The following is a 14,572-nucleotide window of genomic DNA, read 5'->3' as shown; positions in this document are numbered from 1 at the left end:
GAAGTCCCCTCTACAAGGTTGTTGTTCGCTATATATATAAGGAGTGAAACGCTTCTAAGCTATAAAAGACAAGTTATAAGGAATATTTGAAGGAATATTCCTAGTATCCCCTAATGAGTTTGTATTATTACAAGGGTCGTACAGTCTCTTGTTTGCCTTAAGGTCGTCCTCCAAAACACGTCGAGTTACGAGGACCTCGTCGTTCGTCGTACTCGTCGACGGTCGTAGTTGTTCAAATTTGGACCCATACAGTAGCGGGAAGTTATAATGCATGTGGTCTCCTTTTATTTTTTCATTTTTCTTCTCACTCAATGTAGTGGAGATTTGAAAGGAAAAACACCATTTAGAAAGAAAGAAAAAAACCACCTTATTTTTTCTATATTATCATTTTCATAGAAGCAATATCTCAGTGAGATATAAAGTCTTGATCGATATTGGCAGCTCCTAGATAATTCCAAGATTACCACTTGTAGAGTTTACGAGTAGTCAATTTCTTTAAAAAGCAAACGAATGAAAGCCTTTCCAAAAAACTAGTAACCAATTACTACATTATAATTTCTTGCGGCTGGCTGCATGCCTTGGGCCTAGCAAATGGAACAAGAAACAGAGATTATCAATCATAAGCACAAAGCAGAAACAGAAATTATTCGTTGGTTCGAGGAAGTTGCCGAGGATGCTGACCTCGTACAGCAGCAGACACTACGCCAGATTCTTGAACTTAACCATGGTGTCGAATATCTTAAGAAATGGCTTAGAGATATCAAAGTTCAAGAAATGGATGAAAATGCATTGGAAACAATTTATACTTCTTTGGTCCCTCTTGCTTCTCATGCAGATTTAGAGCCTTATATTCAGAGAATTGCTGATGGAGATACTGCTCCTCTCCTCACTCAACACTCCATTACCAATCTATCTTTGAGGTGAGATTTTTTGTCCACCTTCACGTTTTATCCTATTATTTCTTACACTATCTTGCTCGGACCGGCTCTTCTTTAAGTTTTTGCGGAAGTATATACTCCCTCCATTTCAAATTCACGGTCAAAGTTAAGTACTTTGATACTCGTGGGTATGCCAATTTTCTTTTTGTGTATATTCTGAAGAATTTAAACGAAGTACTTACACCCTTGTCACACAATTGGGCATGAGTATATCAGGACAAATGAAAGATCAGCGCATTATTTTACCTTCTTTTAGATATATTTTTTTCCCCTTTAAAACCCTTTTTATAAACTGTGGAAGATACTTATGGGAACCAATTATTGTACAATCTAAAGGTTGTCTTGTCTTAGTAATTTACATGACAAAAAGTACGCAATTCTATTTGTTTCTTTTTGCTAATAATGCATTGAAATGAGAGACCCCAGCAATTTTTTTTCTTTTTCCCTTTTTAAATAAAAGTTGAAGTTTTTTTTAACTATGTCTAATGATGTTTTCTTGCTTGTGGAAACTGCGTTTTAGTTCTGGAACTACTGAGGGAAGACAAAAGTTTGTGCCTTTTACTTCCCACAGCTCACAAACCACTCTTCAGATTTTCAAGTTGGCAGCAGCATATAGATCAAGGTATATATGGATGTCCAATTTCATAAAATAAAGTCTAAAGCTGTATTTCTTTTTCATCTTTTTTATTTATTTTTGCAGTATTTATCCAATAAAAAGAGGAGGAAAAATTCTTGAATTCATATATAGCAGCAAACAATACAAAACAAAAGGAGGACTAATAGCAGGAACAGCTACAACACACTATTATGCCAGTGAGAAATTCAAGATCAAACAGCAAGAGACAAAATCCTTCACTTGTAGTCCTGAAGAAGTAATTTCAAGTGGAGATTACAAACAATCAACATATTGTCACCTCCTTTTAGGCTTGCATTTTTCAAAGGAAATAGAATTTATTACCTCAACTTTTGCATATAGTATGGTTCAAGCATTCAGATCATTTGAGGAGTTGTGGAAAGAATTATGTCATGACTTAAGGGAAGGTAGTCTTAGCTCAAGAATTAACATAATCAAAATGCGAAAAGCGGTATTAGAGATAATTAATTTGCCAAATCCAGAATTGGCTTCAAGAATTGAGTCAATTTGTGAGGAGCTAGAAAGGGAAGATTGGTTTTGCTTAATACCAAAATTATGGCCAAATGCTAAGTATGTTTACTCAATAATGACTGGATCAATGCAACCATACTTGACAAAATTAAGGCATTATGCAGGGAAATTGCCTTTGGTGAGTGCTGATTATGGGTCTACTGAGAGTTGGATTGGAGTAAATTTGGATCCTTCTTCTCCACCAGAAAATGCTACTTTTGCAGTAATACCAACTTTTTCTTACTTTGAGTTCTTACCACTTTATAGACAGAAGCCGCATTATAATTACCAAAATGGAAATATTAATTCAGCCAACGATGATTTCATAGAAGGTGACGTTGTGCCCCTATCTCAAGTCAAGATTGGACAACAATATGAAATCGTCCTAACTACTTTCACAGGTATGTAAATTATACGATTTTGTAAATAGAAGTGACTTACCTTATTTTTCAAGTTATTAATTTTACTTGTTATGAGTAGTTAACTGCAAATACCTTTCAAATAGCTTGATAGTGTCCAAAAAATTAGTGTATACAGAGGTGGATTTAGGATTTAAATCCTATGGGTTCAACTTTAAAGTTCTGGGATTGAACCCATTATATTAATAAAGTTATGAGTTCATATCTACTATTTTTATAATTTTAATGAATTTTTATATATATATATATATTTTATTCTGCGTCGAAAGTTATGGGTTTAATTGAACCCGTCAGTAGAACTCTACATATGCCCCAGAGTGTATAGACCTTTTTAAAGTTTAAACATAAACATTTGTGTGCAATTTCATGAACTATGAATATTGGACGTAAAAAATTGTGGAGAATTTCAGTTTATCTTGTTCGACATCAACCGATTAGGAAGGAAACTGGTGCGTTTGGCCATGCAACTTCAATAATAAATCATAAAGTTTAGGTTATATGCACCACTAGTATAATTTTTTTTATGTCATCGGGTCACTTTAACATGTTATATCAGGTAACTTATTTTATTTTCAAGATTATAAGTTCTACATTTTAAGGAGGCTTACTTGTAGGTTTCCCTTGAGTGACCTAATAATGTTAAAAATTATGATAGATAACACTTTGGTCATTCTTTACCAAATTGATATATGCTTAAACGTATATATTATCATCTGATGTGTATACTTATTTGGTTTCACTTTTGACCATCTGAAACCGCTATTTGCAGGTCTATATAGATATAGGTTAGGCGATGTGGTTGAAGTAGCCGGTTTTTACAAGAAGACGCCCAAACTTAACTTCATATGCAGGAGAAAGCTGATATTAACGGTGAATATAGATAAGAATACAGAGAAAGACCTCCAGTTAGTGGTGGAGAGAGGTTCGCAAATACTAAGCAAGGCACGAGCAGACCTAGTAGATTTCACGAGCCACGCGAACATCGCAAAACAACCCGGGCACTATGTGATTTACTGGGAAATCAAAGGTGAAGTTGAAGAAAAGGTTTTAGGAGAGTGTTGCAGAGAAATGGATGTTTCATTTGTTGATCATGGGTATGTTGTATCAAGAAAAACTAACTCAATTGGACCCCTAGAGCTTTGTATTGTGGAGAGAGGTACTTTTAAGAAAATATTGGAATATTTCATAGGAAATGGGGCTGCAATGAGTCAGTTCAAGACTCCTAGATGCACTAGCAACCAAGTATTATTAAAAATACTTAATGTCTGCACAATCAAGAGGTTTCATAGCACAGCCTATGGGTGATTAGGATGTGATAATTCATTTGATATGTAACCTGTCCAATACAAGTGTTAATCAAGTTATTAACAAAATCTGCAATTCCCTTTTTTTGTTGGTAAATATCAATAATAAGTACTCCTATTGCAATTTATTTAGAGTCTGTTTGGAATGCCACCTGGAAATTGGATTTGAGTTTAATTGAGTGTATCGATAACTTCTATATAAAATTGAACGTGATTAGCAGTGGCTAATTGAGATCATTTTCAATGTTCTTAGCACATTGGTCATGAACAACTTATTTTGAGAATCACTTTTATCAAAATAATTTTTCGAAAAAGTACTTTTGGAGAAAAATAATATGTATTATACCAATTCATTTGAGAAGTGTCTTTTTTACTATTTAATAAATAAAAGCTGTTTTTGCTCCTTTTTTGTCAAACACCTCAAGCCTCAACACCAAAAAAAATGTTTCTTAAAAAAAGTACTTTTAGCTTCCAAAAAGTTTGGCCAGACAGACTATAAGTATCCTATATTACAAGTTCAATAGCAATGGCTTTAGCATTTGAGGTTAAAACCAATGTTAACAATCACTAAGAGCTAAAATTAAAGAAGGTATATTTCTTCTACACTCCCCACTTAATTTAGGTGTCCAATTTGGATTAAAGAAAACAAGTTTACTATCAAAGTTAAAAAGTAAGTGAATCTGAAAGTGAAGATATATAAAATCCTGAAGCACCTGTCTGATAATAAAATAATTAAAAGGAAAGTACATAATGCATGCACGTATATCTTTTTTAGGCAATGACAATGAAAGGCTTATTAGTCTGTTTTATATCTTATTTACTTGGGCAATTGCACTATATAATATAAATATTATACAATGCACTATGGCAAGTGCCCCATAAGTACTTTGGCCACGAACAAAAAGTTCTTGGTTGCAACTTTAGAGACTTTCATATAGTGTTTATTTTTGGTCCCAAATAAAATAATGCCACAATCTATAAAGACCTAACATATACTTGTCGTTTATTGTTCCCCACCAGTGCCCTTTCCACTGAGATTTTCTATCAGTTATCGTAAAGAACAGCCACACATACATTCCTTGACAAATTAAAATCCGACAAAGAGGTTTGATCATTCATCTCGAAAATTATAATGTTATTTCAAATGTGTAACAACATAAGTTGTTGGATAGAGAAAGGTGAGATAATGAGCACTCCACTTTGAATCCTAAGTTGAACAGTAGTTGAGGTTGCATAAAGCTGACAAAACAAGGCTGTCTTTGAAAATTATGAAACCGAGCTAAATTGCTTCATGTATTGATGTACAAATGTATGAGTTCAATATTCATGTATTTAATATTGAACTTATTATATCTTTAAAACTATAGATTCATATCTACTATTATTGAATTGCAATTTATTATGCATTACGTCAAAAGTATCGGATTCAAATGAACCCACCATCAAAAGGCTACATTCGCCTCCGTTAATATATGCTTGACAGTAACATAAACCCTGTTGTGGATCTGTGAGTCTATAATGCGAGAATTTATTAGTTCATGACTTTTTAAGTCAATATACACATTACTAAGGTCCCCTTTGTGTGACCAAAGTTCCACATGAAAAGTAGAAAAGAAAAAGAAGCTATCTATAAGGAGTTGGATACTCTTAATGGTCTGAGGCTTTTTGGAGAAAATCGTGCGGGCTTGACCCAAAACAGACAATATCACACCATGTTAATTAAAAGTATTTTTAGGCCATTTTAGCCCAATAACTAGTATCAGAGCCGATGGTTTTGGAGTGACTATGGAGATGGGAGAGTGGCGTGGGGCCGCGGCTTATTGCCTTTGCCCGTCTATTGGATTTACAATCTTTACCCGTACCTTCGAAGGCGCGTACACAATCTTTAGGCTTCGATGACCGTAAATACTCAGGATCATGTGGGTGACACACAATTAATCTCTAAATTAGCCCATAAACGGTGATGGGTCATGTGGAACATAGTTCAAGGGGAAAATTGTTGGGAGTGTGTGAACAGAGTCCCACATGGAAAGTAGAAAAGAAAAAAAAGTTACTTATAAGGAATTTGATACTCTTAATGGTGTGAGCCTTTTTGGGAAAAATCGTGCGGGCTTGACCCAAAGCGAATAATATCATACTAAGAGTATTTTTGAACTGTTTTAACCCAACATTATCACCCTTGGCAACCGCCCCATATGAATCTGTCATATAATGATATAGTCATATAGATGAAGAAGACTTAGCCTATCCAACTTCGATTGGCAACGCTTCCGCATTGGTGGAGAACACAGCTTAATAGATACTCTCATAAAGGGATGTTCTTGATATATGCAATGTTCTTGGTTAAAATAAATTAACTTACACCTGTGAGTTCTAAAAGAACATTAAATTTTGTTGAACAAGGAAAATAATTTATTTAAACAAATTCAAAAGGTAAATTTTGTGAAATCTTGTCTAGTACGTGCATTCATATAATAGTTAATTAACCAATTAATCTTAATCCTTTTCCCATGGTCACATTTCTATACGGATAGACGGTCAATTTTCGTGTTTTATATTTGCTGACGAAAAATCAAATTGTCAATAATGAATACTAATATGCGCACGTAATTACAGCCCGAGGCTGACCTATGTTATAGAATGAGGGCCATCGGTACCTATAATATTTGGCAAAAATTACATGTACATGTCGTTAAAAATAGTGATATATTAGTAGTGACACTCTATATACAAAACAAATTTTAATTAAATACAAATGTACACCCACTACCTCTCTGAATTTACAATAATATTGTCAGCATTTTTTTCACGACCCGGATTTCCTACTCTTGGAAATCGTAATGGCGCCTACTAGTGAAAGCTAGACAAGCCAAATATTTCAAGTATTTAACCCTTTTCATTTTTAATCCCTTAACGTTTGTGAGTTAACACTTTATAAACAAGGGAAATAATAAAACGGAAGAATGAAATGTAACAATCTAAAATAATATCGATACATATCCATAAACATAAGCTAACCAGAACTGATGTCACAATCTCACAGACTGCCTAAGAATACTACAAATAGGGGTTTAAAAGATAAATATAAAGTTGTTTCTGAAATACATAAAAGAAACAGAATGGAAAGATAGAAGGAGACGCCAAGGCCCGCGGACGCTTGCAGGACTACCTCGGATCTCCGCCACTGGACAGAAGGCAGCAACCTCACTGTGGTGCAAAAGCTGCAACACCGGGATCTGCACACAGTGCAGAGTGTAGTATCAGCACAACCGACCCCATGTGCTGGTAAGTGTCTATCCTAACCTCGGCGAAGTAATGACGAGGCTAGTACAAGACTACCAAATAAACATGTGCAGTTATATGATATATAACAAGTAATAGTGATAGAAACTAGCAGTTAAAGATGGGAAGGGGAAATATGCTGCGGGGAATATCATGTACAAATAAAATCTCAGTAAAGAAGTGAAAGGAACACGAAAATTCAACTGTAAGCAAGAATAAGGAAATCAAAGACAAATGCACGACATCACCCTTCATGCATTAACACTCTCTCACAAATATCATGCACGACATCACCCTTCGTGCTTTTACACTCTTCCTCACCCAAGTAACAATCAAAAAGCAATTTGGGCAAGGGAATCAATAATATCACAATATAATCCCGGCAAAGGAACAATAGCATAACAACAATATCCTGGCAAGGGAAACAATATCATGAGTAATAACATCCCGACAAGGGAGATAATATCAAAAGCAATAACATCCTGGCAAGGGAGAAAATATCATAAACCTCTTCTCTTTCCCACATTTACTTCACAACTCAATTCTCAACTCGAGCCAACACTCTACAATGTTCAATTACCAATAATACTTCCATAAGCCTTGTTCAACAATAGAAATCATCATATAAAACATGAACAATAAGAAACGGAGTCACATCAATCATAGTATAAGACTCACGAGCATGCTTGACATCGACATATAGATATTTATCACCACACTTATACATCTTACTCAATAATTAACACATAGCAAATAAGACTCAACTCCTAATCCCTCAAGCTAAGGTTAGACCAAACACTTACCTCAATACCACGAATACAATTCAAGCCTCAACTACTGCTTTTACCTCTTGGTTCCACTCTGAAATCGCTTGTATCTAATTACAATTTACTTTATAATATTAATAAATGCTAAATAAACCAATTCTAATGCATGAAAATAGGTTTTCTAGTGTTTTCCCCAAAAAGTCAAAAATCAATCCCGAGCCCGCTTGGTCCAAACCCGAAATTCGGACCAAAACCTGATTACCCATTCACTCCCGAGCCCGGATATACAATTAGTTTTGAAATTTAACCTCAATTTGAGGTCTAAATCCCCAAATTTCGATATTCCTAAGTTCTACCCAAAATTCCCAATTCCACCATGAAAACCCTAGATTTTAGGGTGAAATCATGTAGAAAGAAGTTAAGGAGTGAAAGAAATAAGTTAAAAATCACTTACTTGTGTTTTGGGGAAGAAAGAGTGTCTTGAAAAATTGCCACTTATGTTTTAGGGTTTTGAAAAATGAGAAATGGTTGAAAAGTCTCATTTAAATATACCCCTCTCAGATCTCCACTGCTGACCACATAAAAAGGACTGCGGCCGCGTAGCTCCACCACGGACCACGAGATTTCGAGCGCGGACGCGAAGACATGGCCTTGCTGACCGTTGACCGCATAAATCCCACCACGGTCGCGAAGACCCCACCGCGGACCGCAAAGCCTGGTTTCAGAGACCTGCAACTTTCTCTGAACCTGCAACTGTTATGTTCTAAGTCTAAATTCACTCTAAGGCCTATCCAAAACTCACCCGAGCCCTTGGGGCTCCAAACTAATCATGAGCAAGACTAAAAATATCATACGGACTTGCTCGTGCGATCAAATCATCAAAATAACATCAACAACTACGGATTTAACCTCAAATTCATAAAATTACTCAAAAACATTGAAATTTCCATTTTCTCTCAACTATAGGTCCGTTTTATACCAAACCACTTCCGATTCTTACCAAATTACACAGATTCAACTAATATTTTATTTTAAACTTGTACCGGGCTCTGGAACCAAGATACGTGTCCGATACCATCAAAAAATTGCATTAATCCACTTCTAAAAGCCTTTATATTTCTAGAAAATAAATCTTTTTAAAAATTCATTTCTCGGGCTTGGGACCTCGGAATTTGATTCCGGGCATACACCCAAGTCCTAAATTTTACTACGGACCCTACGAGACTATCAGATCATGGGTCGGGGTACGTTTACCAAGAATGTTGACCAAAATCATCTTTATTCAATTTTAAAAGCTGATAACTAGGGATTTTGACGTGTTTCATGCTCCTTCTTGCTTACGCTTTGATTATAAATTCTTACAATATAGTCCCAAAAGGCTTATAAGTTGTGCTTGATTGCAGGTTTATCAACAAAGTGACAAGACGTCAAAGATCAACTTAAAAGGAGTGAAACCTGCACAAATACCAAAGACAAGACAACTTAGGACAAACAGGCATAGTGCGACCGCACTACACTTTGTGCGGTCCGCACTAGGGAAATTCAGAGTGCTGAATTTGAAGGCATCAAAGCAGTGCGGCCACAGTACATATTGTGCGGTCTGCACTGAAGACACCGCGGTCCGCACAACCATTTTATGAGGTCCGCGGAAGCAAACTTCAGAGAGATGTCAAGTGCCAAGGTTCAAGCCTGTGCGGTCCATAGTCCATTCTGCACGGACCGCATTGGAAGCCTCCGCGGCCGCGGTCCATTCTACGCGGTCCTCGGAGCCTGGGTTTAGAGAGTTAAAATTTCAAAGTCAAGAGTCTAGTGAGGCCGCACACCATTTTGTGCGGTCTGCACTGACCCCGTAGGGGCATTTTTGTCCAGTTTTTTCAGCTTAGTATAAATAGAACCTTTTTCCATTTTTAGGGTATCAACTATTTTTTTGAACTGAGCTGCGCTTGTGAGAAGACCATCTGTAGTCATTTTGGGCATTTTTATTTAGTTTATATCATTGAATCTTTGTATTTACCTTAGCAATTAATTAATATGTCTTTATCTTCATCTATTTCTCTGTTTTTCTCTTCAAGCATGAGTAGCTAGACCCATTATCTAGGGTTGTGGCTCAACCCTAGTGTGGGTAATTGATGGGTATTATGATTTAGGGCTATATTGACTATGTGTGTTTGTTATTTGGGTCAATTTTATGGATTAATTTATGAATTGGTTGTTGCAAGCACTGGTTTGTGCTAAGTTGACTTGGCTCTTCTTGAGAAAGAGAGCCTAAGTCTCCAAAATTGACCCAACAAGGAATTGGGATGGACTCAAGAGAATTGATAGTCCAAATTAAAGGGTTAAACCTCAAGAGAGTAATTACCCGACTTGAACCCTAGTTGCTTGAGCAAAATTGCCTACCCATTTGGTCTTGAGAAAGTCAATTGGGCAAAATCACTCTCTCTACCGAGAGGTGTGAGAGTGGGTAAAATCGTGCAGCGGTTATAGCATATTTCCCCAATCATGTCAATCATGCCTTAGAAGCAATTACCCGTTAATTGGCCACCTAGGATGATGCCACTACCCTAGTGCCTTTTTTATCCATTAGATACAATTTTTAGAAATTCTCATTTAGCATAATCTAGTTGCATTTATAATTAGTAGTTGATAATAGTAGTTTGTTAAAGAAAAAACCAAAAATAATTGGAAGTGATATTTGGAACAATTACACAATCTCAATCTAAATAGATACTCGACTCTATTTCTAGCTCCCCGTGGAAATCGATCCCGACCCACAAATCGGGTAAAAGCTATTGCGACCCTCTCTTCCTACTTTTTAGTAGTGCGGAGTAGGTAGCGATCACTTTTTGGCGCCGTTGCCGGGGAGCTAACGGTTTTGGCTATCTATTTAGTTAGTTTTGTGTATTGTTCTTCTTTCCTTCTTTGTTACTTACTTGTTTGTGTCATTACTCAGGTACTAACATGGCTTTAAACAACGGTAATGACCCTCTTGGAAATGTGATAACGGGGGAGGGGGTAGATGATCTTGAGCAAGATGAGGTGCCTCTTGCACCTCAAGGTCAACGGAGAGGCCGGAATGCCAATGCTAATCCAAATGACAATATTCCAGACCCTCCCCCAGTTCCTCCAAGAGTGTCTCCCAGAGTATTGTCGAACCAGGGCTACGCAATTACTATTGTCCCACCCCGAATCCGGGCGAGCAACTTTCAGATAACCAATGTGATGTTGACCTTACTTGAGTAGCGTGGGTACTTCATGGGCGCTGCAAATCAAAATGCCTACAAACATCTCAAGGGGTTCGTAGATACATGCTGGGGGAGCAAGCAAACGAATGTGTCTGAGGATGCGTTGAGATTAAGACTTTTCCCGTTCTCACTTTGGGGGAAGGCATTAGATTGGCTCGAGAGACTCCCCAACCATTCTGCCACAACTTGGGATGAGTTGGAAGATAAGTTTATTGCCAAATTCTTCTCACCGAGTCATATGGCAGCACTTCGGGATGAAATATTGGCCTTCAAGCAAGAGCCAACGGAACCTTTGCATGAAATTTGGGAGCGGTATAGAACAATGGTGAAGGAGTGCCCAAATAATGATATAACCGAGGCCATGATCCAACAAACCTTTTACCGAGGCATAAATACTACAAATCAATGTATTGTGAACTAACTGGCCGGGGAAAATTTTATGAATCTTTCTTATAATGAGGCATGTGAAGTACTTGATGAAATGGGGTACACTTCTTCAGCATGGAAGAGTAGAGCAAATGTGCCTCAAGGTGACCCTACGGTTATCCATTTGCACAAGAAATTACATGATCACGGGCAAGCGATAGCTGAGCTTACTTCTACTATGAACCAATTGGCTAAGGCACAATTGCAACAAGTTCAGTATCCTCTCCAAGTGAATGCCATGGAGGGTGTTAGTATTCTTGTCAACAAAAGAAGGCAAAGGAGGCAACAAAATCAAGGAAATTCTGAGCAATTTGTTAATGAATATGATGAGTGTCAAAATGATGGTTACGATGACCAAAGTGAAGAGGTACAATATATCAACAACTATCAAGGCAATAGAGGCAACTCTTCAAACCAATAATGGCGACCCCAAGAAAATTGGGGCAATCAACAATAAAGTGGTGGCAATTAGAACAACAACAACCAAAACAAAAATTGGGGTAATCAAAACAACAACCAAGGCAATTGGAACGGAAATAACTACAATTGGGGCAACAACAACAATCAAGGCGGGTGGAACAACAATGGAAACCAAGGCAACCGGGGGCAAGGCTTTCAAAGACCCCTAATGTACCAACAACCGAACAATCCACCCCCTTTCCCTTCTCAAGGTCCTAGTTCTTCTGGTAATGATATGAGCAGAATTGAAATGATGTTCGAGCAGATGATGAAGAGGAATGCAGATTCGGATGCACAGTTAGCTTCTCACAACACCTCTATCCGAAACTTGGAGGTGCAATTAGGCCAAATCTCTCAGTCATTGAATACTCGCCCGAAAGGTGCTCTACCAAGTGATACGGTAGTGAACCCAAAGGGTGGGAACAATCATGTTATGGCGGTCACAACAAGAAGTGGGAGAGGCGGTGATGTGAATGCCTCTAAGCAAAAACAAGTTGTGGATGATGATGTTGAGTTGCAAGATAACGAAGTCCCTTTGGTAGTTGAAGATGTGGTTGATGAAAATGTGAACAATGAAGTGAGGATTGATATTCAAGAAGTTGGGGTGGAAACCCAAAATGATGTGAACCCATCTAGGGAACACATAATTGACATGCTGGAGTCGGTTGTGCCAAAAGACAAGGCTCATTGCCAAGGCCACCTCAACCTTATCCTCAAAGGCTCGCGAAGCAGAAGAATGATAATCAGTTTAAAAAGTTCATTGACATGATGAAGAGCTTATCTATTAATGTGCCTTTGGTGGAGGCACTTGAACAAATGTCGGGTTATGCAAAATTCATGAAAGACTTGGTTACAAAGAAGCGTTTTATGGATTGTGAAACTATAAAGATGACTTACCAAGTTAGTGCTATAGTGCATTCAATGGCCCCGAAGCTTGAAGATCCCGATGCTTTCACCATTCCTTGCACCATTGGGAGTGGATTTGCCAAGGCTCTATGTGACTTGGGAGCTAGTATCAATTTAATGCCATACTCGGTTTTCAAAACTTTGGATATCGGGCAACCTAGGCCAACCTCAATGAGACTTCAAATGGCGGATCGATCGATGAAGCAACCTTTGGGCATTATTGATGATGTGCTTGTCCAGGTAGACAAATTCATTTTTCCGGCCGACTTTGTCATTTTGGATTGTGAAATGGACTATGAGGTTCATATTATCTTGGGCAAACCTTTCCTTGCAACGGGGAAGGCATTGGTTGATGTTGAAGCGGGTGAGCTCACTTTTCGAGTAGGAGATGAAAAGGTCGTTTTCCATGTTTGCAAATCTATGAAGCAACCCAATAGCACCGAGGTATGCTCATTTGTAGACCTTGTCATAGCTATAATTGTGGATTATACAAGTGCTATGATCAATGTGGAGGATCCTCTTGAGGCCGTGCTATTAAATCTTGATGTCAATGAGGATGCAAGTAGAGTGAAGTGCGTGAATGCCTTACATGGGATGAGCTCTTATTCCTATGAGCCTAGAAAATTGTCTTTGGATCTTGAAAATCAGAAAACTCTACCAGCAAAACCATCAATTGAGGAGCCACCGGTGTTGGAGTTGAAACCACTTCCTCCACACCTCATGTATGAATTCTTGGGCTCAAAATCTATTTTACCAGTTATTTTTTCTTATTGCCTTACTAACATACAGGTTGCCATTGTGGCGGTGCTTCAAAAGCGGAAAAGGGCAATTGGATGGACTCTAGCTAACATTCGGGGAATAAGCCCCACATTATGTATACACAAAATTATCTTGGAGGATGATGCAAATCCTTCCTTGGAGCATCAAAGAAGATTGAACGAGGCTATGCAAGAAATGGTGAAGAAAGAGGTGATCAAATGGTTGGATGTCGGGGTTGTGTACCCCATTTCTGATAGCTCGTGGACTTCTCCGGTGCAATGTGTATCGAAGAAGGGTGGCATGACTGTGGTGACCAATGACAACAATGAACTTATTCCTACTCGGACAGTCACAGGTTGGAGGGTATGTATGGATTACCGAAAGCTAAACAAGGTGACCCGAAAGGACCATTTCCCATTACCATTCCTTGACCAAATGCTTGATCGTCTCACGGGGCGTGCTTTTTATTGCTTTTTGGATGGGTACTCGGGGTATAATCAAATCTTAATTGCCCCAGAGGACCAAGAGAAGACCAACTTTATTTGTCCGTATGGAACCTTCGCTTTCTCTCGGATGCCGTTTGGATTGTGCTCCGGCGACATTCCAAAGATGTATGATGACTATTTACACCGACATGGTGGAAGATATATTGGAGGTCTTCATGGATGATTTCAACGTGGTTGGTGATTCTTTTGAAGAGTGTTTGGGTAATTTGGATAGAGTGTTGGCTCGGTGTGAAGACACAAACCTCGTACTCAGTTGGGAAAAATGCCATTTCATGGTTGAAGAGGGTATAGTGTTAGGTCACAAAATCTCAAAGCATGGAATTGAAGTCGACAAAGCCAAGATAGAGGTGATTTCAAGGCTTCCTCCCCCCATTTCTGTCAAAGAGGTGAGGAGTTTTCTTGGGCACGCGGGTTTTTACC

At 38.0% G+C, this 14,572-nt stretch overlaps 1 protein-coding gene across 1 annotated transcript; it reads left to right on the top strand.

Annotated features, from left to right (window-relative positions):
• Positions 1 to 346: 346 nt before the first annotated feature.
• On the top strand, positions 347 to 3,937 carry LOC107762553 (indole-3-acetic acid-amido synthetase GH3.10-like). The gene is made up of 4 exons (XM_016580920.2): positions 347 to 920; positions 1,459 to 1,560; positions 1,639 to 2,483; positions 3,271 to 3,937. The coding sequence occupies exons 1-4, from the start codon at positions 592 to 594 to the stop codon at positions 3,804 to 3,806; spliced, it is 1,812 nt and encodes a 603-aa protein (XP_016436406.1). The 5' UTR covers positions 347 to 591; the 3' UTR covers positions 3,807 to 3,937.
• The last annotated feature ends 10,635 nt before the right edge of the window (positions 3,938 to 14,572 follow it).

The sequence above is a fragment of the Nicotiana tabacum genome, chromosome 10 (assembly GCF_000715075.1).
Source record: "Nicotiana tabacum cultivar K326 chromosome 10, ASM71507v2, whole genome shotgun sequence".
Lineage (NCBI taxonomy): Eukaryota > Viridiplantae > Streptophyta > Magnoliopsida > Solanales > Solanaceae > Nicotiana > Nicotiana tabacum.
The sequence above is the reverse complement of the archived record's forward strand: the minus strand, read 5'-3'. Positions and strand labels throughout refer to the sequence as shown.